Below are 25,037 nucleotides of genomic sequence, written 5' to 3' on the forward strand. Positions count from 1 at the left end.
AAAAAGTCCAAAATTGAAATATTGAAAAATTGAAACACCAAAAAAAACTGAAAATTCTAAAAATTGAAGAATTAACAAAAGTTTAAAAAACGAAAAATTGAAAATCCAAACAGTGAAAAGTCGAGAAATCGAAGTACTAAAAAATCACAAAACTCAAATATCGAACAATTGAAAAAAAATTGAAAATTTGAAAAACTGAATAATCACAAAATTGAACGAAAAACCCAAAAATTGGAAAATTAAAAAATTGAAAATTTGAAAAACATAAAAAATCGAAAAAAATGAAGAACTTATATTTTGTCCATTTTTTCATAATTTACGAAGTCTTCTTTCCCCAACAAGAAACTGAAAACATGTTTAACTATCCTGTTGTTGACAGTTGGGCCCCCATGTCCTCAATCCGACACTGAAATGATCACATCCGCCCTGATTTCTAATTTCGCGATTCCCCCAACTTTCCCACTTCAATCTCTATTTCGATAAAGCAGATAAAATTGAAATTTTCTGAAGCCATAAAACCCCCAGCTTCTTACCCTTTTCTCCATAAATTGACGCAACACTACCAGTTTAGGCGGAACCCGAGTTCGCCACGAACAAACCTGTAGCGAGCAGATAAGCTTTGTATTTAAAGTCGCTTCATTTACCATGAAAATAGTGCCTTGACACTTTAATCATCGATTCCCCGTGTAATTTATTCCCTTTGTGTTATTACTTTGTTTGATACCTAATTTAGCAGATGGCAGTTCATTTCACGACGATGAATGTCTAAATCGATTCCGCGGAAGCCGCGGATTCGAGCTTTGCGGTATAGGAAAAAGCAAACTTTGGTATTTTTTTTATTTTATCATTTGGAGACTACTGAAAGTTGCTTAAAAATACACAAAATAATATGTTGTATGTCGTAGGTGATTTTTGAAAAATTGTAGAAATTTTTGAAGAAATGAAGCCGAAAAAAATTTCTGAAGGTCAAAATTTGCAAAAAATCTCTTTGAACCATTTTGGAAGACGGTCAAAGTTTTCGTGAGAGCTTTGAAGAATTGAGTTCATGGAAAAGTTGTCAAATATTCCCGGAAAACGATTTTCAAAACAGTAAATTTGAAAGTATTTCTTTTTTTATTTTAAAAATTTGTCATTTTTCGTATTGGCAGTTTTGGAAAAAATGAACCCGAAAATATCTTTTTGAGGTTGAAACTGCAAAAGAATCTCTTTGGGTAATTTTCAAAAGTGGTAGAAAATTTGAAAAAATAAACGTGGAGACCGAAGTTGACAAAACAATTCTTTAAGTAATTTTGGAAGGTGGTTAAAAAAGTCAAAATTTTCATAAGGGAAGAAAAATTGAGCTTTTGAAAAGGTTGCCTAAAAATCGACAAGGGACACGATTTTAGAAACAAACAATTTAAAAGTAAATTTTTTTGAAAATACAAAAATTACTATATTTCATATTGGTAATTTCGGAAAAATCAGGGCGATTTTCGAAGAAATAAAGGCGATAATAGCTTCTGGAATAAAACATTCATCACAATCGAGAAAGGGTGGGTGGGCGGGGCTTATATTTTGTCAATTTTTTCTTAATATACGAAGTCTTCTTTTCCCAACAAGAAACTGAAAACATGTTTAACTATCGTGTTGTTGAAAGAAAACTCTATATACAAAGAAAAACATAAAGATTAAGCCCCACCCACCCGCCTCAATCCCAATTATGATGAATTTCATATAGCAATTTCTTGTAAAGAAATGAGGATTTTGCAACTAAACTCCGCCCTTCAGCTCACGATGAATAAAATATTCATCACAATTGAGAAAGGGTGGGTGGGCGGTACTTATTTTTTTTCCGTTTTTTCTTAATATACGAAGTCTTGTTTTCCCAACGAGAAACTAAATACATGTTTAACTATTTTATTGTTGAAAGAAAAATGTATATATTAAAAAAAAACAAAGATTAAGCCCCACCCACCCACCCAATCGAAGTTGTGATGAATTTCATATATAATTTCTTGTAGAGAAAGAGAATTTTGTATCCAAACTCTCCCCTTCAACTCACGATGAATAAAACATTCATCACAATTGAGAAGGGGTGGGTGGGTGGGGCATATATTTTGTACATTTTTTCTTAATATACCAAATTTTTTACGACAAGAAACTCAAAACATGTTTAACTATCGTCTCGTTGAAAGAAAACTCTATATTAAAAAAAAACAAACAAAAATTAAGCCCCACCCCCCGCCCTAGTCTCAATTGTGACGAATTTCATATGATAATTTCTTGTGGAGAAATGAGGATTTGCAAGTAAACTCCGCCCTTCGGCACAATATGAATAAAATATTCATCACAATTGAGAAGGGGTGGGTGGGCGGGGCTAATATTTCGTCCAATTTTCCTTAATATAGGAAATATTCTTTTTCCAACAAGAAACTGAAAATATGTTTAGCTATCCTGTTATTGAAAGAAAACTCGATATAGGTATTAAAAAAACAAAAGAAAATAAGCCCCACCCACCCGCCCCAGTCTTAGTTGTGATGAATTTCATATGTAATTTCTTGTAGAGAAACGAGAATTTTGTATCCAAACTCCGCCCTTCAGCTCACTATGAAAAAAATATTCATTACAATTGAGAAGGGGTGGGTGGGCGGGGCAAATGCTTTCTCCATTTTTTCTTAATATACCAAATCTTCTTTTTACGACAAGAAACTGAAAACATGTTTAGCTATCGTGTTGTTGAAAGAAAACTTTATATATTAAGAAAAAAACAAAAAAAATTAAGCCCCGCCCACCCGCCCAAGTCTCAATTGTGACGAATTTCATATGGAAATTTCTTGAAGAGAAATGAGAATTTTGCAACTAAACTCCTCCCTTCAGCTCACAATGAATAAAACATTTATCACAATTGAGAAGGGGTGGGTGGGCGGGGCTTATTTTTTTCCGTTTTTTCTTAATATGCGAAGTCTTGTTTTCCCAACAAGAAACTGAAAACATGTTTACCTATCCTGTTATTGAAAGAAAACTCTATATATTAAAAAAAAAACGAAAATTAAGCCCCGCCCACCCACCCCAATCTCAGTTGTGATGAATTTCATATAATAATTTCTTGTAGAGAAATGAGAATTTTGCAACTAAACTCCGCCCTTCAGCTCACTATGAAAAAAATATTCATTACAATTGAGAAGGGGTGGGTGGGCGGGGCAAATGCTTTGTCCATTTTTTCTTAATATACCAAATCTTCTTTTTACGACAAGAAACTGAAAACATGTTTAACTATCGTGTTGTTGACAAAAAAACTCTATATATTAAGAAAAAAACAACAAAAATTAAGCCCCACCCACCCGCCCAAGTCTCAATTGTGACGAATTTCATATGGAAATTTGTTGAAGAGAAATGAGGATTAGCAACTAAACTCCACCCTTCGGCTCACGATGAATAAAACATTCATCACAATTAAGAAGGGGTGGGTGGGCGGGGCTTATATTTTGTCCATTTTTGCTTAATATGCGAAGTCTTCTTTTCCCAACAAGAAACTGAAAGCATGTTTGACTATCGTGTTGTTGAAAAAAACCTCTATATATAAAAAAAAAAATTAGTTATTATATTTTCAGCCGAATCGGCTATCAGTTCGGCTTTAAATCGCTTATTGAATTTTCCGCCCAAAGCACTGCATGCACAATTTAATACTTTATCATCGACCCAAAAAACTAATCTCAAATTCCTCAGCTGATTTAGCCACAATTCGAAAACCGGAAACATCGGTCTTTTTAAGATTGTCCCTGTCCTCCCGTGCATTAAAATTAATTCCACTCTTCCCTCAGGAGCTCAACCTCAACGAAACCCCTTCAATGCTGACAATACTGGACAACGGCTACAGCAACTGCTCCCCATCCCCCGGGAACATCCAGGTCTGCGTAGGGTACAAAAATCACTGGGACATAGTGAACGGTCACTCGAACTACGCCCAGCACTTACACACTGTAGAGCTCTCGAGGCCTCATTTGGTCGCCGCACTCGATTTATACGAAGACCAGGAGATCCAGCTGTTGCTGTGCTACAACCGTAAGTCCCGTCCGACTCAACCTAATAAAAACACATTTTGTCGGAAAAGAAAACCAATTTCGGTTTCGCTTTGTTGCAGATACATGCCACTTCCAGAAAATAAACGAAGACAGCTCGACCTCGACAGACTTCGACTTCCACTGGAACTCGGTGCCTACGGATATCGGTGAGTGGGCGAGGGGAAATGCGGGACGGGAAAGCCCTAAATGTGTGATGAAATTTCAGTTTGCGCTTTTCCGTACGTCGTGGCTTTCATGAACAATTCCATGGAGATTCGGCTTATTGTGAACGGGAATCTTGTTCATACGATGTCCATGCCGAGGATGCAGCTGGTGGCGGGGAAGAGCGATATTTTCTTCGCGACGACGGCGCCGGAGTTCTTTCCGTCGAAGACTGACAGGCTGGCGGTGGAGAGGCAGCAGGAGTTGCAGAGGCTGTCGCCGCCGGCTAGTCCGAACAGTAAGTAGCTAAGTTGTGTGGCAGTGGAACTTATTATGAGATAGAGGAAATAAAGTGGCGTCGATGGGACCATTTCGGGTTGTTCCCACACCGGATATCCCTATATTGTGTCCAGTCCCAAGGGACTTTGTAGTCTCGAGATTGCGACTCTTGACAATCTAACGCGTTCATTGAACGTAGATGACGTCTCCAAACATACACAACCTAGTCTAAAAAGTAGGTCGAATGTTACTTTTTTGAAAAAAAAAAGATGTTTTTTGCGATTTTTGTTTTCTGATAACCTATATACAGTAAAAGCCGTTGAAATTTTTCAATTCTTCAATTTTTCATTTTTTTGTTTCTTCAATTTTTCGAGTTTTCAATTTCCAGTTTTTTGTTTCTATTTTTTTCTTAATTTTTTTAATTATTCGATTTTTCAATGTCTCAATTTTATAATTTTTTGTTTCAATTTTTCGATTTGTAATTTTCCAATTTTCCTTTTTGTTTATGCGACTAATCGATTTTATCAGTTTCTGTTTTTCCAATTTAAGTTTTTTTCAATTTTTCTAGTTCTCATTCTAAATATACATATAATATTGATAATAATTTTTAAAATTTTCCATTTTGCAATTATTGGATTTTAAAAACATTGTTATTTATTAGGCTTTTCATATCTTCAAATTTTCAATTTGTAATTTTTCGTTTCGGTTTTAAATATATTTTCTTTATTTTTACAATTTTTTGACTTTCCAGTGTTCGGATTTTATCGTTTTCAATTTTATTTCTCTTCAATTTTTTATTCTTCGATTTTTCAATTTTTCGGTTTTCAATTTTTAGATTCGGTGTTTTATTTTTTTATTTTTTCAATTTTTCGGTTTTTCAACGTTCTGATTTTATCATTTTTCTCTTTTCACTGTGAAATTTTTCAGTTTTTGAATCTTCAATTTTTCGATTTTGTAACTTTCAGATTTTTTTATTTTTCATTTTTAAAATGTTTCACATTTATAATTTTACGATTATATTATTATATTATATTTTCAAGTTTTCGATTCTTCAATTTTTGATTTGCAATTTTTCTAGTTTTCATTTTAAATATATATAATACAATTTTTAATGATTGGATTTTGAAAACTATCATTTATTAGACTTTTAAATTTTTCGATTTTCAATTTTTCGTTTCGGTTTTATATTTTCATTATTTTACAATTTTTCGATTTTTCAGTTTTTCGTTTTCCAACTTTTTAATTGATCAATTTTCCGATTCTTCAATTTTTGATTTGCAATTTTTCTAGTGTTCATTTTAAATATACATATAATAATTATAATAATTTTTAAAATTGTTCCATTTTTCAAAATTTTTTATTTATTAGCCTCTTCAATTTTTCGATTTCTAACGTTTCAGTTTTTCATTTCTTCAAATTTTCGATTGGCAATTATTCGTTTCAGTTTTATATTTTCTTTATTTTTACAATTTTTTTAGTGCTTTTCCATTTTTTGTTTCTTCGATTTTTCAATTTTTCTTGTGCTCAATTTTTTTTCAAAGTTCTGATTTTATCATTTTTCTCTTTTCGCTGTGAAATTTTTCCGTTTTTGGATCTTTCAATTTTTCGATTTTGTAACTTTCAGATTTTTTATTTTTCATTTTTAAAATATTCCACTTTTCCAATTTTATGATTATATTATCATTTTTTCAATTTCCATTTATTGGATTTGAGGACTTTTTCATCCACTCGACATTTTAATTTTTCGATTTTTAATTTTTCAACTTTTCGATTCTTCAATTCTTGATATGCAATGTTTCTAGTTTTCATTTTAAATATACATAATACAATAATGATAATAATTTTTCAAATTTTTCCAATTTTTAATGATTGGATTTTAAAATCTTTTTTATTTATTAGACTTCAATTTCTCATTTCTTCAAATTTTCATTTGCAGTTTTTCGTTTCGATTTTATATTTTTTATTTTTAAAATTTTTGGATTTTTCAGTTTCAGTTCTTTCAATTTTCGATTTGCTTCTTTTAATTTTTCATTTTTTGTTGTTTCTTCGATTTTACGTGATGCAATTCCTCGAGTTTTGATTATTAAATTTTTCACTTTTCCAACATTTACATGTTTCAATTTTTAGATTTTGAAATTTTTTCGATTTGCAGTTCGACGGGTTTTTAATTTTTCAATTTTTCGAATTTACAGTTTTTCATGTCTCCAATTTTTCGGTTTAATTTAATATTTTTATTTTTCATTTTTAAAATTTTTCGGTTTTTCATAATTTTTCTCTGTTCAGTGTGAAATTTATCAATTTTTGGATCTTTCAATTTTTCAATATTTTAACTTTCAGAGTTTTTAATTTTTATTTTTAAAATGTTTCACTTTTCCAATTTTACGATTACATTATTATATTTCCATTTTTCAATAATTGGGTTTCAGAACTTTTTCATTTACTCCACATTTCTATTTTTCGATTCTTCAATTTTTGATTTGATACATATATTAATTATTGATAATAATTTTTAAATTTTTTCATTTTTCAGTTATTGGATTTTGAAAACTTTCATTTGTTATTAGACTTTTCAATTTTTCATTTCTTCAAATTTTCGATTGGCAATTATTCGTTTCAGTTTTATATTTTCTTTATTTTTACAATTTTTTTAGTGCTTTTCCATTTTTTGTTTCTTCGATTTTTCAATTTTCCTTGTGCTCAATTTTTCGGTTTTCAATGTTTAGTTTCGGTTTTTTATTTATGTTCAATTTTTCGGTTTTTCAACGTTCTGATTTTATAATTTTATTTTCTCTTTTCACTGTGAAATTTTTCAGTTTTTGGATTTTTCAATTTTTCAATTTTTTTATTTTTCATTTTTAAAATGCATCACTTTCCAATTTTAAGTTTATATTATTATTTTTCCATTTTTCAATAATTGGATTTTAGAACTTTTCAATTTACTGGACATTTCAATTTTTCGATTTTTAATTTCTCAATTTTTGATTGGCAATTCTATTTTAAATATACTTATAACAATGATAATAACTTTAATTTTTTTTCCATTTTTCAATTATAGGATTTTAATTTTTTTTATTTGTTCAATTTTTAATTTCTTCAAATTTTCAATTTGCAATTTTTCTTTAGGTTTTATATTTTCTTTATCTTCACAACTTTTCGATTTTTCAGTGTTCGGATTTTATCATTCTCTGTTTTTTCATTTTTTGTTGTTTCTTGAATTTAACGAGATGCAACGCCTCGAGTTTTTATTTTTAAATTTTTCAGTTTTTCGCTTTTCCAAATTTTGGATCTTTCAATTTTTTAGATTTTGAAATTTTTCGGTTTGACGAATTTTCAATTTTTAATTGTTCAATTATTCAATTTTTCAATTTTTCGGTTTGTAGTTTTTAGGTTCGAGTTTTTATTTTTTATTTATAAAAAAAATTCTTTTCAGAGTGAAATTTTTCACCTTTTTGGGATCTTCCAATTTTTCAATTTTTTAATTTTTGTTTTTCAATATTATCTTTCCATGTTTCAATTATTAGATTTTAGAAGTTTTTCATTTATTCGACTTTTCACTTTTTCGGTTCTTCATTTTTTTCACTTCTTCAAATTTTCGGTATGTAGTTTTTCGTTTGGGTTTTTTATTTTTTGTTTTTTCAATTTTTCGTTTTTTTTGTTTCTTTAATTTTTTAATTTACAATTTTTGAATTTTTCATTTTTTTGTTTATTTAATTTAATGAAATGCAACTCTTCGAGTTTCTATTTTTAAGTTTTTCAGTTTTTCGATTTTCCAACTTTTGAATGTTTCAGTTTTTAGATGTTGCAATTTTTCGATTTTTTTATTATTCTAAAATTATATGCTTTATTCGATTTTTAAAATGTTGCAGTTTTTCGAATTTACAATTTTGACGATTGTATCGTTTTTCAATTTTAAAATTTTTGGGTTTTCCTAATTTTCCATTCAATACGTTTTTTCTTCTTTACGATTTTTGAATAAAAAATTGGAAAAATTGCGAAATTCTAAAATTAAAAAAATGAAAATTGAAAAACGGAAAAGCATAAAATGAAAACCTTGAAAAACTTAAAAATTGGGAATCAAGATCTTGAAAAATTAAGGAAACGAAAAATTGGAAAATCGAAAGATAAAAATTGAGAAACTTAAAAATCGGGAAAATTGAAAATTAAAGAAATCGGAAAAATAAAAAATCTGAAGAACTTGAAATTTTGGGGAAACGAAAAACTAAAAAATCAAATATTAAAAATTAAAAAAATGAACAGCTACAAATCAGACAATTGAAAAAACGAAAAATTGGAACATTTGGAAGTCCAGAAATTGAAAAATAAAAAACTAAAGTTGAACGAACGAAAAATTATGAAACCGAAATACTGAAAAATAGAAAATTAAAAAATTCTAAAATTAAAAACTAAAATGGAAAAACCAAAAAGTAGTAAATAAAAGTCTTGAAAAACTTAAACTCTTGGAAAAATTGAAAAATTAAGGAAACGAAAAATTGAGAAATTTCAAAATCGGAAAAGTGCGAAAGAGCAAAATTGAAAATTAAAAAAATCAGAAAAATATAAAGTAAAAATCTGAAGAACTTGAAAATTTGAGGAAACGGAAACTGGAAAATCAAAAATAAAAAAAAAACGAAAAACCAAAAAATGAAAAATTGTAACACCGAAAAGTTAAAAAAATTGATAAACTGCAAATCGAAAAAGTGAAAAAACGAAAAATTGGAAAAGTTGTAAGTCCAGAAATTGAAAAATAAAAAATTAAAGTTGGACGAACGAAAAATTATGAAACCGAAGCACTGAAAAATGGAAAAATTGAAAAATTGTGATATCAAAAAATTGTAAAATTGAAGAAAAGGGAGACCCGAAAAATTGCGATATCAAAAATTGATCGAGGTATAACATTAATTTTGCGAATTTTATTTTTTCCTTTTTTTTCAATGTGAAAATTTTCAATCTTTGGATTTTTCAATTCTCCGCTTTTTCAATACCCTGATTTTATAATTTTTCTTTTTCCAATGTGAAATTTTTAAATTTTTCTATGTGTAATTTTACGGATTTCAATTTTTCAACTTTTAGGTTTTTAATTTTTCGTTTCTTCAGTTTCTTATTTGCATTTTTTCTTGTTTTCATTTTAAATATACCTACATATATTAATGACAATGTTTTTTAAAATTGTTCCATTTTGCAATATTGAATTCTTAAAAGTTTTTTATTTATCAGACTTTTCAATTTTTCGAATTTTAATTGTTCAGTTTTTCATTTCTTCCAATTTCCGATTTGCAATTTTTCGTTTCGGTATTATATTTTCTTTATTTTACAATTTTTCGATTTTTTTTTGTCGGAGTTTATTATTTTCTGTTTTTTCACTTTTTGTTGTTTCTTCAATTTTACGAGTTTTCATTTTTAAATTTTGCAGTTTTTCGGTTTTCCAACTTTTGGATGTTTCAATTTTTCAGTTTTTCGTTTTGCGATTTTTAGTTTCGGTTTTTTATTTTTTTGTTTTTTCAATTTTCCGGTTTTTCAAAGTTCTGATTTTACAATTTGTCAATTGTTTCCGATTTTTTATGTTTTCAATTTTTCGATTTTTTTCGATTTTTCAACTTTTTGAATAAAAAAATGGAAATATTGCAAAATTCAAAAATAAAAATGAAAAAATGGAAAAGTATAAACGTGAAGAACTTAAAAATTAGGAACTTGAAAAATTAAGGAAACGAAAAATTGGAAAATCAAAAGATTAAAAATTGAGAAACTCAAAAATCAAGAAACTGCAAAAGTAAAAATGAAACAAATCGGAAAAATGAAAAATAAAAATCAAGAACTTTGGGAAACGAAAAATTGAAAAATCAAAAATTTAGATTTAAAAAAGTGAAAAGCCGAAAAATAAAAAATTTGAGAGTCGAGAAATTCAAAAATAAAGAATTGAAGTTAAAAGGGAAATAAATCCAGATTTTTAGAAAACTTATAACATTCATTTTACGATTTTTTTTTGTTTCAAGTAAGTTTCCATTACAAAACTTTGTGATGACGTCATCAACTTTTTCGGGGGATAAACGAATCAATTTTAAGTAACTATTGACCAGGACTACGATAACATTAAAAGGGTTGCAAGATCGGTCTGAAATTATCAGTCTAATAAAAATCGACACAGACAGACAGACAGACAGACAGACAGACAGACAGACAGACAGACAGACAGACAGACGGAAACGGTATGCTCAGGCAGTAAAAATACACTTACTACCTTTTTCACGAAAAAATCGCTTCGTTTCACCGAAACCTCACCGGGACGTCTTTAAGTTGCGAAGGAAGAGAATTGTAACGAAATACGACGAGTTGCTACTTTTCGTGATCTCGGTAGACTCTCTGCGGGCAAGGTAACCTTCACCTTAGGGGGTATTTAACTGTAAGCGAAACGATCTAATTTTATCTAAAAGTTCTTGAACCTTTGACATTGCTACACAGAATGGACACGCGATATTAATTAACAACATTTGTACACAAATATCGCTACTAAGTTTTCTCGTTGTGTTGAAAGTTATAGTTACCAACGACGATAAATTGTGGAAACTCCGCGAAGAGAAATAAAGAAACTTAAACTACTTTATATTAAGACTGGAAGTACTTTAGTCTTAATAGGTGGAGTTTCTTAAATCGCGCGTCTCTTGGTTTTGTTGCATTGATTTTAATCTCTTGGAAATGTTCTCATTCGTGAAATAAATCACCAAACCAAATAAAACGATTTCAAAGTTTATCTTGCGGCGACGAATGTCTTCCATTTCAATAAGTTCGTTCACCTAAATTTTTTGTCCCACTTTCTAACCTTTCTGTTTATTTTCCATCTTGTTTAAGTTTTCTAGCTCGAATAGTGCTTTCTCAGACACTCTGTTATCTCTTTCGCTTTTAGTTTTATTTCAACTGGACCGCTATACACATTTTTACCGAGTGTTTATCATAATCATTTGCCAGTCTTTACGGTTGACGCTTTCCCCTGCCAGACTAGAATACAGCAACTTCACAATGGTCCAAGCTGCCAGTCAAAGGAGTTTCAATTAATCTTTAGAACATCTCCACATTGTTATCTTATCTCAAATGATGATTATAAGTTCTTGTTTCAGCTTATTCAGATCATAGTGGCACTTCGCATTGATCTCTTTCTTCTTGTGCAGTCTTTTGTGTAAAGCTGCTGAAGTGGCTTCAGGCTGCTAATTCGGCTTGAGCTGCTTTCAACAGAAACATTATTCAAACTGTTTGAAACTCGTAAAATATCTTATCGTGAGTCGTTCGATCCTCCGTTTTATAGTGTGCAAACACAAACATGGATGTGAGCGCAAGTAAAACGGGTAAATTTTTTACTTCCGACACCATTTATGGCTAATAAAGTACAACAAGCGCACTTCGTGATCTTCTGTAGGACTTGGTCATTGACCACGTTGCTTATTATGCGGCTCTATTTAACTCTGTCTGGTCTAAGCGAATTTGCGTAAATCTGTTTCACTCGCACTCAAAATAAATCTCCACTACTGAGGGTCAGTGTTTATAATTGACCCAACGAAACGCGAATTTGAATGGTTGTCTTATTGTTGTATTTTTACTTCCCAAGCGTGAACTAATGGGACGAATGACTACTTTCATGTTTCAAGAGTCCGAAAAAATATTTTTTAAACTACCGCATCGATTGTTGTGAATTTTTATGTGTGTTATGAATATCGTGAAAAATTATAAAAATTTTTGTTAATCTTTGTTACCCCGTAGCGGATACCACCGGGGACAAATGCCTTTCGAAACATCGAAATATTGAGAAATGGAGAAATCGAGAAACGAATTCTAAAAATTGAAAAATTAAAATCGGAAAATTAAAAATATTAGAAATCGAAAAATTGAACAACGGAAAAATTTAAATCTGAAAAAAAAATTCCAAAAATTGAAAAATTTCCAAAATTGAAAGATTAATCGAAAATCGAAAAATCGAATTATCGCAAAACCGGGAAAGCAACAAATCCAAAAATTGAGAAATAGAAGTAGTCCAAAATCGAAGAATTCAAAATTGAATTTAGACTAAAAAAAACGATAAATTGGTAAACTGAAAAACCAAAAAATTCTAAAAATCTAATAATTGAAAACCGAAAAATCTAAAAGCCTAAATATTGAAAGATCGAAAAAAAACTAAAAAATCTAAAATTTAAAAAATCCAAAAATTAAAATATCGAAAAAATATAAATTATAAAAAATCATAAAATTTTGAAAAATCCGAAGAATAAAAATCGGAAAGTCGAAAAATCGATAAATGAAAAAACAAAAAAATCGTTTATCGAGAAATTGAGAAATCGAAAAATTTTAAAACCGGAAAATCTAAATCTGATAAGTCGAAAAATCGAAAGCTCGAGCAATCGAAACATGAAAAAATCAAAAACCTAAAATTTAAAAAAGCAAAAAATGAAAATATCGTAACATTGATAAACCCAAAAATTTTAAAAAATCCCAAAATTAATAAATTGAAAAATTTAAATCTTGAACGAGAGAAATCGAAAAATCGAAAACTCGAAAAATTTTAAAAATCGAAAAACCGAGATGTGGACAAATCGAAAATTCGAAAACTCGAACAACTGAAATACATATTAAAAACTTTAAACATTGAAAAATCGAAAAATTGAAGAATCGAAAAACTGAAAACTCAAGAAATTAGAAAATTTCGAAACTTAACTGTAAAAAAAAACAAAAAATCTAAAAGTTTGAAAATCGAAAATCGAAAATTAAAAACTCGCGAAACCGAGAGAGCGGGAAATCTAAATTGAAAAATTAAAACGAAACACCAAAAAATCGAGAAACCGACAAATCGAAAAACAAAAATAGACCAAAATCCAAAATTCTAAATTGGAACAACATGAAAAATCGGAACACTGAAAAACCGAAAAATCTAAAAACGAGGAGTCGAAATATTGAACCGTCCAGAAAAAAACTAAAAAATCGAAGACCCGAAAAATTGAGAAATCGAAATATCGAAAATTTAAAAAATCCAAAAATTGAAGCATCGAAAAATCGAAAAATCGAAAAACGAAAACATCAAAAATGCGATAATTTAAAAAATTGCAAAATCTGTATTATAAAAAATCTAGAAATTTTGAAAAATCTAAACAGTAAAAAATCAAAAATTCGAAAAATTAGAAAAGTCGAAAAATCGCACTCTGGAAAAATCCCAAAATTGAAAATTCGGACATCGAAAAGTGGAAAAATTGAGAGAGAAATCGAAAAAACAAAAACTCGAATAATTTTAAAAATCGAAAAACCGAGATGTCGACAAATCGAAAATTCAAAAAATCAAAAAACTGAAATACATATTAAAAAATTTAAATATCGAGAAATCGAAACATCAAAAATTGTAAAATCGGAACACGGAAAAATTGAGAAATTTCAAAACTGGATTGTCGGAAAATTGGAAAATGGAAAAATGAAAAGTCGAAAAATCGCAAAACCGAGAAATCGAAAAGTCAGAAACGAAAAATTAAAACTTCGAGAAATAGAAACATCAAAACGGAAAACTAAGAAATAGAAATAGCCCAAAACGGAAAAATTCAAAATTAAAACATTTAAACTTAAAAAAATGATAAATCGGAAAACTGAAAAACCAAAAAATTCTAAAAAAACAGAAAAAACTTAAAAGGGAGAATTCGAATATCGAAAGATGAAAGAAAAAAGGAAAAAACCTAAAATTTAAAAAATCCAAAAATTAAAATATCGAAAAAATCTGAATTATATAAAATCGTAAATTTTGAAAAATCTAAAGAATAAAAATAGAAACATCGAAAACTTGAGAAAACGAAAAATTAAGAAATCGGACAATTTAAAAAATCGGAAACTCGAAAAATCGATAAATGAAAAAACAAAAAAATCGTTTATCAAGAAATTGAGAAATCGAAAAGCTTTAAAACCGGAAAATCGAAATCTGAAAAGTCGAAAAATCGAAAGCTCGAGCAATCGAAACATCAAAAAATCATAAAACTAAAATTTAAAAAAGCAAAAAATGAAAATATCGTAAAATTGTTGAACCCAAAAATTTAAAAAAATCCCAAAATTAATAAATTGAAGAATTGAAATCTTGAACCAGAGAAATCGAAAAATCGAAAAACGAAAACATCAAAAATGCGATAATTTAAAAAATTGCAAAATCTGTGTTATAAAAAATCTAGAAAATTTGAAAAATCTAAACAGTAAAAAATCAAAAATTCGAAAATTTAGAAAAGTCGAAAAATCGCACTCTTGAAAAATCCCAAAATTGAAAATTCGGACATCGAAAAGTTGAAAAATTGAGAGAGAAATCGAAAAAACGAAAACTCGAATAATTTTAAAAATCGAAAAACCGAGATGTCGACAAATCGAAAATTCAAAAAATCAAAAAACTGAAATACATATTAAAAAATTTAAATATCGAGAAATCGAAACATCAAAAATTGTAAAATCGGAACACGGAAAAATTGAGAAATTTCAAAACTGGATTGTCGGAAAATTGGAAAATGGAAAAATGAAAAGTCGAAAAATCGCAAAACCGAGAAATCGAAAAGTCAGAAACGAAAAATTAAAACTTCGAGAAATAGAAACATCAAAACGGAAAACTAAGAAATAGAAATAGCCCAAAACGGAAAAATTCAAAATTAAAACATTTAAACTTAAAAAAATGATAAATCGGAAAACTGAAAAACCAAAAAATTCTAAAAAAACAGAAAAAACTTAAAAGGGAGAATTCGAATATCGAAAGATGAAAGAAAAAAGGAAAAAACCTAAAATTTAAAAAATCCAAAAATTAAAATATCGAAAAAATCTAAATTATATAAAATCGTAAAATTTTGAAAAATCTAAAGAATAAAAATAGAAACATCGAAAACTTGAGAAAACGAAAAATTAAGAAATCGGACAATTTAAAAAATCGGAAACTCGAAAAATCGATAAATGAAAAAACAAAAAAATCGTTTATCAAGAAATTGAGAAATCGAAAAGTTTTAAAACCGGAAAATCGAAATCTGAAAAGTCGAAAAATCGAAAGCTCGAGCAATCGAAACATCAAAAAATCATAAAACTAAAATTTAAAAAAGCAAAAAATGAAAATATCGTAAAATTGTTGAACCCAAAAATTTAAAAAAATCCCAAAATTAATAAATTGAAGAATTGAAATCTTGAACCAGAGAAATCGAAAAATCGAAAAACGAAAACATCAAAAATGCGATATTTTAAAAAATTGCAAAATCTGTATTATAAAAAATCTAGAAAATTTGAAAAATCTAAACAGTAAAAAATCAAAAATTCGAAAATTTAGAAAAGTCGAAAAATCGCACTCTTGAAAAATCCCAAAATTGAAAATTCGGGCATCGAAAAGTTGAAAAATTGAGAGAGAAATCGAAAAAACGAAAACTCGAATAATTTTAAAAATCGAAAAACCGAGATGTCGACAAATCGAAAATTCAAAAAATCAAAAAACTGAAATACATATTAAAAAATTTAAATATCGAGAAATCGAAACATCAAAAATTGTAAAATCGGAACACGGAAAAATTGAGAAATTTCAAAACTGGATTGTCGGAAAATTGGAAAATGGAAAAATGAAAAGTCGAAAAATCGCAAAACCGAGAAATCGAAAAGTCAGAAACGAAAAATTAAAACTTCGAGAAATAGAAACATCAAAACGGAAAACTAAGAAATAGAAATAGCCCAAAACGGAAAAATTCAAAATTAAAACATTTAAACTTAAAAAAATGATAAATCGGAAAACTGAAAAACCAAAAAATTCTAAAAAAACAGAAAAAACTTAAAAGGGAGAATTCGAATATCGAAAGACGAAAGAAAAAAGGAAAAAACCTAAAATTTAAAAAATCCAAAAATTAAAATATCGAAAAAATCTAAATTATATAAAATCGTAAATTTTGAAAAATCTAAAGAATAAAAATAGAAACATCGAAAACTTGAGAAAACGAAAAATTAAGAAATCGGACAATTTAAAAAATCGGAAACTCGAAAAATCGATAAATGAAAAAACAAAAAAATCGTTTATCAAGAAATTGAGAAATCGAAAAGCTTTAAAACCGGAAAATCGAAATCTGAAAAGTCGAAAAATCGAAAGCTCGAGCAATCGAAACATCAAAAAATCATAAAACTAAAATTTAAAAAAGCAAAAAATGAAAATATCGTAAAATTGTTGAACCCAAAAATTTAAAAAAATCCCAAAATTAATAAATTGAAGAATTGAAATCTTGAACCAGAGAAATCGAAAAATCGAAAAACGAAAACATCAAAAATGCGATAATTTAAAAAATTGCAAAATCTGTGTTATAAAAAATCTAGAAAATTTGAAAAATCTAAACAGTAAAAAATCAAAAATTCGAAAATTTAGAAAAGTCGAAAAATCGCACTCTTGAAAAATCCCAAAATTGAAAATTCGGACATCGAAAAGTTGAAAAATTGAGAGAGAAATCGAAAAAACGAAAACTCGAATAATTTTAAAAATCGAAAAACCGAGATGTCGACAAATCGAAAATTCAAAAAATCAAAAAACTGAAATACATATTAAAAAATTTAAATATCGAGAAATCGAAACATCAAAAATTGTAAAATCGGAACACGGAAAAATTGAGAAATTTCAAAACTGGATTGTCGGAAAATTGGAAAATGGAAAAATGAAAAGTCGAAAAATCGCAAAACCGAGAAATCGAAAAGTCAGAAACGAAAAATTAAAACTTCGAGAAATAGAAACATCAAAACGGAAAACTAAGAAATAGAAATAGCCCAAAATGGAAAAATTCAAAATTAAAACATTTAAACTTAAAAAAATGATAAATCGGAAAACTGAAAAACCAAAAAATTCTAAAAAAAACAGAAAAAACTTAAAAGGGAGAATTCGAATATCGAAAGATGAAAGAAAAAAGGAAAAAACCTAAAATTTAAAAAATCCAAAAATTAAAATATCGAAAAAATCTAAATTATATAAAATCGTAAAATTTTGAAAAATCTAAAGAATAAAAATACAAACATCGAAAACTTGAGAAAACGAAAAATTAAGAAATCGGACAATTTAAAAAATCGGAAACTCGAAAAATCGATAAATGAAAAAACAAAAAAATCGTTTGTCAAGAAATTGAGAAATCGAAAAGCTTTAAAACCGGAAAATCGAAATCTGAAAAGTCGAAAAATCGAAAGCTCGAGCAATCGAAACATCAAAAAATCATAAAACTAAAATTTAAAAAAGCAAAAAATGAAAATATCGTAAAATTGTTGAACCCAAAAATTTAAAAAAATCCCAAAATTAATAAATTGAAGAATTGAAATCTTGAACCAGAGAAATCGAAAAATCGAAAAACGAAAACATCAAAAATGCGATAATTTAAAAATTTGCAAAATCTGTGTTATAAAAAATCTAGAAAATTTGAAAAATCTAAACAGTAAAAAATCAAAAATTCGAAAATTTAGAAAAGTCGAAAAATCGCACTCTTGAAAAATCCCAAAATTGAAAATTCGGGCATCGAAAAGTTGAAAAATTGAGAGAGAAATCGAAAAAACGAAAACTCGAATAATTTTAAAAATCGAAAAACCGAGATGTCGACAAATCGAAAATTTAAAAAATCAAAAAACTGAAATACATATTAAAAAATTTAAATATCGAGAAATCGAAACATCAAAAATTGTAAAATCGGAACACGGAAAAATTGAGAAATTTCAAAACTGGATTGTCGGAAAATTGGAAAATGGAAAAATGAAAAGTCGAAAAATCGCAAAACCGAGAAATCGAAAAGTCAGAAACGAAAAATTAAAACTTCGAGAAATAGAAACATCAAAACGGAAAACTAAGAAATAGAAATAGCCCAAAATGGAAAAATTCTAAAAAACAGAAAAAAAATTATTAAAAAACAGAAGAAAAGATGAAAGAAAAAAGGAAAAAACCAAAAATTTAAAAATTACAAAAATTGAAAAATACAAAAATCAAAGCACTGAAAAATCGAGAAATCGTAATATCTAAAATTTAAAAAATCGAAAAATCGTGAAATTGAAGAATCGAGAAACCAAATCAAAAAATCAAATGGGTAAAAAATCGTAAAATTTTGAAAACTCTAAAAAATAAAATATCCAAAATTCGAAAATCGAAAAATCGAAGTACATATTGAAAATTCCCAAAATTGAAAAATCTTAAAATTGAAACCTTGAAAACTTGAGAAAACGAAAACTGAGACATCGAAAAACTAAAATACTTACTAAAAATTTTAATATCGGAAAATCAGAACATCAAACAATCGACAAACTGAGAAATAGAAATAGCGTAAAATCGAAAAATTCAAAATTTCAAAATAAATCGGAAAACTGAAAACTGAAAAATTCTAAAAATCGAATCATTGAAAACCGAAATATCTAAAAGTGAGGAGTCGAAATACGGAAAGATCGAGAAAAGAAAGTAGAATATCTAAAATTTAAAAATTCGAAAATTTGGAAAACAGAACAATGGAATTCAAAAAATTGAAAAATTACAATAACGAAGAATCGTAAAACCAAAACATCGAGAAATCCAAAAACTAAAAAATCGAAAAATTTTGAAAAATCTGAACAGTAAAAAATCAAAAATCCGAAATGTCGAAAAACCGAAAACTTGAGAAATCGAAAAATACAAATTCAAAAAATCGAAAATTCCAAATATCGGAAAATTGGAGAATCGTAAAATTGAAAAATAGAGAAACCAAAAAAATCGAAAAATCAATAAGTTAAAAAATCGACAAATCTAAATTACAAAAAATCGAAAATGTTTTAAAAATTTAAACACTACAAAGTCAAAAATTCGGAAAGTGGAAAAATCGAAGCATTGACAAACCCCAAAATTGAAAAATCTTAAACCTGAGAAAACGAAAAATTGAGAAACGAAGACATTTCAATTGAGAAATCGGAAAATCGAAAAATCGAAAAATCAAAAAATCGAAAAATTGATTACGATAACTTTTAAACCGATGAATAATTTTGAATAACATTTTTAGAAAAGTCAAATTGTTTAAAAATAATAATAATGGGTTAACTTTATTGATTAATTTTTGATAAACATTGGTGTGACGTCACACAGTAACCTATATTACATTGTTGTCCTAGCCTTCTAAGATTGACTCTAGATAGTACAAAAAGTCATGGCTTTACCAATACCTACATGTTAAAGATATAAATGATGACATAAGTACCAGAAAAAGCCACAACCAAACTTTTTAAATTTAAGTAACTGGAAAATACGTGCAGTTTAAAAAAATCGCGTGCTTAAAAACATTCTGGATGTTTAATTAAGCCTCGCAGACTTGATTTTTTCCTAACGAACTTCCAATTCCTACAAATTAAATTAAGGGTTTAATGAGATTTCCAGAACTTAACGAATTTAAAACAAAATTTCATTCTTCGATGCGAAGTGTATCTGAAAGCATAAATGCGAATAAGCTCATCGATGCTTTTTCGAAACAAGAGTAGGTGTAGTTTCGTATTCTGCGCGCTGTGACCGAGAAATCATGAATTCGCGAAAATGACCTCCTCTTAGCTGTCGTCCGGGAAGTAAAAATGGTAATTGTCCCTTTTTATTCCACCCGCACAAAGAGACAAAGAACCATTCATAAAAGGCTCTTTCCATTTCCATTTAAATTTCTTTTTCTTACAGTTTCCCCGGAAGTTCGTCCTCTGAGGATCTACCGCATCCCTATTACCAGTTTGAGTAAGAGCTCGAATTCGAACAAGAGTTCGTCATCGACGGAATCACCATCGACCTGGAAATCCACCGAATCCAAACTGTCGGTTCCAGATGCACCACGTGTGTCCAGGAGTGCCACGAGTTCTCCGATTCCTCCCAAAGCAAAACACTACTAAATGATATTTATACACAAATCATCTAAAAATCTTTCTAGAGATGGTCGCGAATTCGCATACTGACTGGCTAAAAAAGAAAATGATGTTCAAACCGTGGGCTACACAGGGTCACTTTATATTCATAGTTTGAGAATTTCTGAAGTTGTACATTTCGTGGACTCTTTTTTGGCCTCAGCGTGTGCTCCTGTACATATTCGTTCATTCATAGGGTCATGTGTCTACAGAGTGTTCCGATTATACTAGCAAACCCATTCTGGACGAATCTACTAGATGACTTTCAGTGTTCTACTACGTAATCACACACAAATCCACAGCATTGTCCTTGTATAGACGAATCTATTTTGGTATAAACTGCATCCCTGTGTACGCTTGGAAACACTCTGTATCATATCAGTGTAATGTCTCAACTATCTGTATCAGTTATCGTTCTGACTGCACCTCGGACGGAGGAAGGCGATGAGTTCGGAAAAACGGGTTTTCTGGAATATTTCAAACTATCTACATCATATTCCTTGTTACGTTCAATCGACATTCTCGGCCATCTCTTTTATTTGAACTTATGCCTTTCTTATTCATTGTGTTTTATCCAATTTGCGCCAGCTTTGTGTGACGTTTTTGATCTACGTGTTTTTCAATCGGAGTTTTTTATTGGCTTGTTGGTCAGTACAAATCTGTTTGCAAATTGGATTTATTCTGTGATACCACTGTACGTATATTCTTTAAAATTTTCAAGTCAATGTGAATAAAAAGTCAACCAAGATTGCGCTTTTTATTACCTACTTATTAGACTAACAAATTCCCCACCTGGATACTAAAAACGTTGATAAGACGACCTCAAAATCATTTAGCCACTACGATAAACGTCCACATTTCTAGCCCAAAAAACCTGTCGCATATTAAACTCTATACTCGGTATTCGCGTATTGAATTTTTTTTTCTTTCATTGTCAGATCGAGGGGCGGGGTTTAATTGCAACATCCATATTTGTCTACAAGAATTTACCATTTTAAACCTGTTTTAAGTTTCTTGTTATGAAAAGAAAGCTATGTATATTAAGACAAAAAAACAAAATATAAGCCCCGCCCACCCACCCTGTCTCAATTGTGATGATTTTTTCTTTAATCGTCGAGAGCCAAAGGAGCGGAATTTAATAGAAAAATCCTTATTATAGCTCTACAAGAAATTGCCATATAAGACATGTTTTTGACTATCCTGATATTCAAAAAATACTGTATATATTTAAAAAAAAAATAAACCTAAGGATTAATCCCAACCCATTCCTGCCCTGACCTAAATAGTAATGAAGTTTTCATTCGTTGGCAGACGTAGGGGCGTGTTTTAAGTTTCTAAGAATAAAAAAATCATCATAATTGAAATGCGATGGACCTTTTTTTAAACAACGTAGAAGAATCTTGGGGATTTCTGGTGTTTTATCTTTGAAAATGTTTGAAAAGATCTTGAGAGCCTCTAGTGACTTTTTCTTCAATCTAACTGAAAGAATCTTGTAGATGCCTAAATTTTTATTTTTGGAAAAAATTGAGGAAAAGTCTTTGGGCTCCTTCTCTTTTGTTTTTGAAAAATTTGAAACTGTCTTGAGGGTTTCTGGCGTCTTTATTATAAAGAACGTAGAAAAACCTTGGGAGTCCCCGGTGTTTTGTTTGAACGATTTTGAAAATATTTTGGGGGCCCTTGGTATTTTTTTAACAGAATGAAAGAATTTTGGTCCTTGTGGTGCCTATTTTTTGACGAAGAGTGAAGGAATCTTGGTAAACCCGAAAGTGTTTTTTTTTTCGTAGAAGAATCTTGGGGATTTCTGGTGTTTTATTTTTGAAAATGTTTGAAAAGATCTTGTGAGCCTCTAGTGACTTTTTCTTTAATACAACTGAAAGAATCTTGTAGATGCCTAAATTTTTATTTTTGGAAAAATTTGAGGAAAAGTCTCTGGGCTCCGTCTCTTTTGTTTTTGACAAATTTGAAACAATCTTGAGAGTTTCTTGTGTCTTTATTATAAAGAACGTAGAAGAATCTTGGAAGTCCCCGGTGTTTTGTTTGAAAGATTTTGAAAATATTTTGGGGGCTCTTGGTATTTTTTTAACAGATTGAAAGAATTTTGGTCCTTGTAGTGCCTATTTTTTGACGAAGAGTGAAGGAATCTTGGTAAACCCGAAAGTGTTTTTTTTTTAAACGTAGAAGAATCTTGGGGATTTCTGGTGTTTTATCTTTGAAAATGTTTGAAAAGATCTTGAGAGCCTCTAGTGACTTTTTCTTTAATACAATTGAAAGAATCTTGTAGATGCCTAAATTTTTATTTTTGGAAAAAATTGAGGAAAAGTCTTTGGGCTCCTTCTCTTTTGTCTTTGAAAAATTTGAAACAATCTTGAGGTTTTCTTGTGTCTTTATTATAAAGAACGTAGAAGAATCTTGGGAGTCTCCGGTGTTTTGTTTGAAAGATTTTGAAAATATTTTGGGGGCTCTTGGTATTTTTTTAACAGATTGAAAGAATTTTGGTCCTTGTAGTGCCTATTTTTTGACGAAGAGTGAAGAAATCTTGGTAAACCCGAAAGTGTTTTTTTTTTTAAACATAGAGGAATCTTGGGGATTTCTGGTGTTTTATCTTTGAAAATGTTTGAAAAGATCTTGAGAGCCTCTAGTGACTTTTTCTTTAATACAACTGAAAGAATCTTGTAGATGCCTAAATTTTTATTTTTGGAAAAATTTGAGGAAAAGTCTTTGGGCTCCTTCTCTTTTGTTTTTGAAAAATTTGAAACAATCTTGAGGGTTTCTTGTGTCTTTATTGTAAAGAATGTAGAAGAATCTTGGGAGTCCCCGGTGCTTTATGTTTGAAAGATTTTGAAAAGATTTTGGGGGCCCTTGGTATTTTTTTAACAGATTGAAAGAATTTTGGTCCTTGTAGTGCCTATTTTTTGACGAAGAGTAAAGAAATCTTGGTAAACCCGAAAGTGTTTTTTTTTAAACATAGAGGAATCTTGGGGATTTCTGGTGTTTTATCTTTGAAAATGTTTGAAAAGATCTTGAGAGCCTCTAGTGACTTTTTCTTTAATACATCTGAAAGAATCTTGTAGATGCCTAAATTTTTATTTTTGGAAAAATTTGAGGAAAAGTCTTTGGGCTCCTTCTCTTTTGTTTTTGAAAAATTTGAAACAATCTTGAGGGTTTCTTGTGTCTTTATTGTAAAGAATGTAGAAGAATCTTGGGAGTCCCCGGTGCTTTATGTTTGAAAGATTTTGAAAAGATTTTGGGAGCTCTTGGTATTTTTTTAACAGATTGAAAGAATTTTGGTTCTTGTAGTGTCTATTTTTTGACGAAGAGCGAAGGAATCTTGGTAAATCCGAAAGTGTTTTTTTTTAAACGTAGAAGAATCTTGGGATTTCTGGTGTTTCATCTTTGAAAATGTTTGAAAAGATCTTGAGAGCCTCTAGTGACTTTTTCTTTAATACAACTGAAAGAATCTTGTAGATGCCTAAATTTTTTATTTTTGGAAAAAGTTGAGGAAAAGTCTTTGGGTTCTTTCTCTTTTGTTTTTGAAAAATTTGAAACCATCTCGAGGGTTTCTTGTGTCTTTATTGTAAAGAATGTAGAAAAATCTTGGGAGTCCCCGGTGTTTTGTTTGAAAGATTTTGAAAATATTTTGGGGGCCCTTGGTATTTTTTTTAGCAGATTGAAAAAATGTTGGCCCTTAAAATGTTTATTTTTTGACGAAGAGTGAAGGAATCTTGGGAAACCCGAATGTTTTTTTTTAACAATGCAGAAGGGTCTTGGGAATTTCGGAAGTTTCATTTTTGAAAAAATCTGAAAAGATCTTGCGAGCTTCTGTGTCTTTTTAACGAATCTGAAAGAATCTTGACGAGCCCGAGTGTCTTTTCTTAAACAACATAGAAGAGTTTTGGAGGTTCTTGAAATTTAATTTGAAAAAAGTCTTTGGGCTCCTTTTTTGTTTTTAAAAAATTTGAAAATATCTTGACATACCCTTGTGTCTTTATTGTAAAAAACGTAGAAGAATCTTGAGATTAATCCGTTTTTTAAGTTTCAAAGATTTTGAAAAGATCTTAGAGCCCCCAGGTGTTTTTTTAAAAAGATCGAAATAATCTTGGAGATTGTAGTGTCTATTTTTTGACGAAAGATGAAAGAATCTTGGCAAATTTGTAATCCAAATGTATTTGCTCATCCCCCTAAAAATTGATGACGTCATCTCAAAATATTGCTGAATATATCTTCAGTGTGCAAAATATGATGAATCTATGCTTGTGATTTATTTTTAATATATAATTAATATATTTTTTACAAGTTTAAAAGGGGCAAAGTCAGTTTTATTTTGACAAATACTCGACCCGCCCACCCCCCCCCCATTTTCTCAAAGTTTATGTCATTTTCAAAAATAAGTTTTACCTTTGCAAATACTAGCCCCACCCACCCGCCCTCTATTTTCTCAGAGGGTATGGCGTCTGCAAAAATCAGTCTTATCTGAGCAAGTACTAGCCCCGCCCACCCGCCCCTATTTTCTGAGAGGACATGTCATCTGTCAAAATAAGACTTATCTTAGCAAGGACTAGCAAGTACTACCCTCTGAGAAAATAAAGGGCGGGGGGCGGGGCTAGTACTTGCTAACATAAGTCTTAATTTGGCAAATGACATATCTTCTCAGAAAAGAGGGGGCGGGTGGGCGGGGCTACTACTTGGTAAGAT

General features: G+C 29.4%; 1 protein-coding gene across 5 annotated transcripts in view; it reads left to right on the forward strand.

Annotated features, from left to right (window-relative positions):
* Nucleotides 1–21,093, forward strand: part of LOC135124988 (GTPase-activating Rap/Ran-GAP domain-like protein 3) — a 223,287-nt gene extending 202,194 nt beyond the window's left edge. For all 5 annotated transcript variants that reach the window (XM_064050239.1, XM_064050242.1, XM_064050240.1 and 2 more), the window contains 4 exons: nucleotides 3,801–4,041; nucleotides 4,121–4,207; nucleotides 4,267–4,500; nucleotides 20,128–21,093. In XM_064050239.1, the coding sequence (XP_063906309.1) occupies nucleotides 3,801–4,041; nucleotides 4,121–4,207; nucleotides 4,267–4,500; nucleotides 20,128–20,333 (768 nt within the window). In that variant the 3' untranslated portion in view covers nucleotides 20,334–21,093. The remainder of the gene's footprint in view (nucleotides 1–3,800; nucleotides 4,042–4,120; nucleotides 4,208–4,266; nucleotides 4,501–20,127) is intronic.
* The last annotated feature ends 3,944 nt before the right edge of the window (nucleotides 21,094–25,037 follow it).

Source organism: Zophobas morio, unplaced genomic scaffold (genome assembly GCF_036711695.1).
Source record: "Zophobas morio isolate AGI-343-1 ecotype UQ-CSIRO unplaced genomic scaffold, CSIRO_AGI_Zmor_V1 ptg000008l, whole genome shotgun sequence".
NCBI lineage: Eukaryota > Metazoa > Arthropoda > Insecta > Coleoptera > Tenebrionidae > Zophobas > Zophobas morio.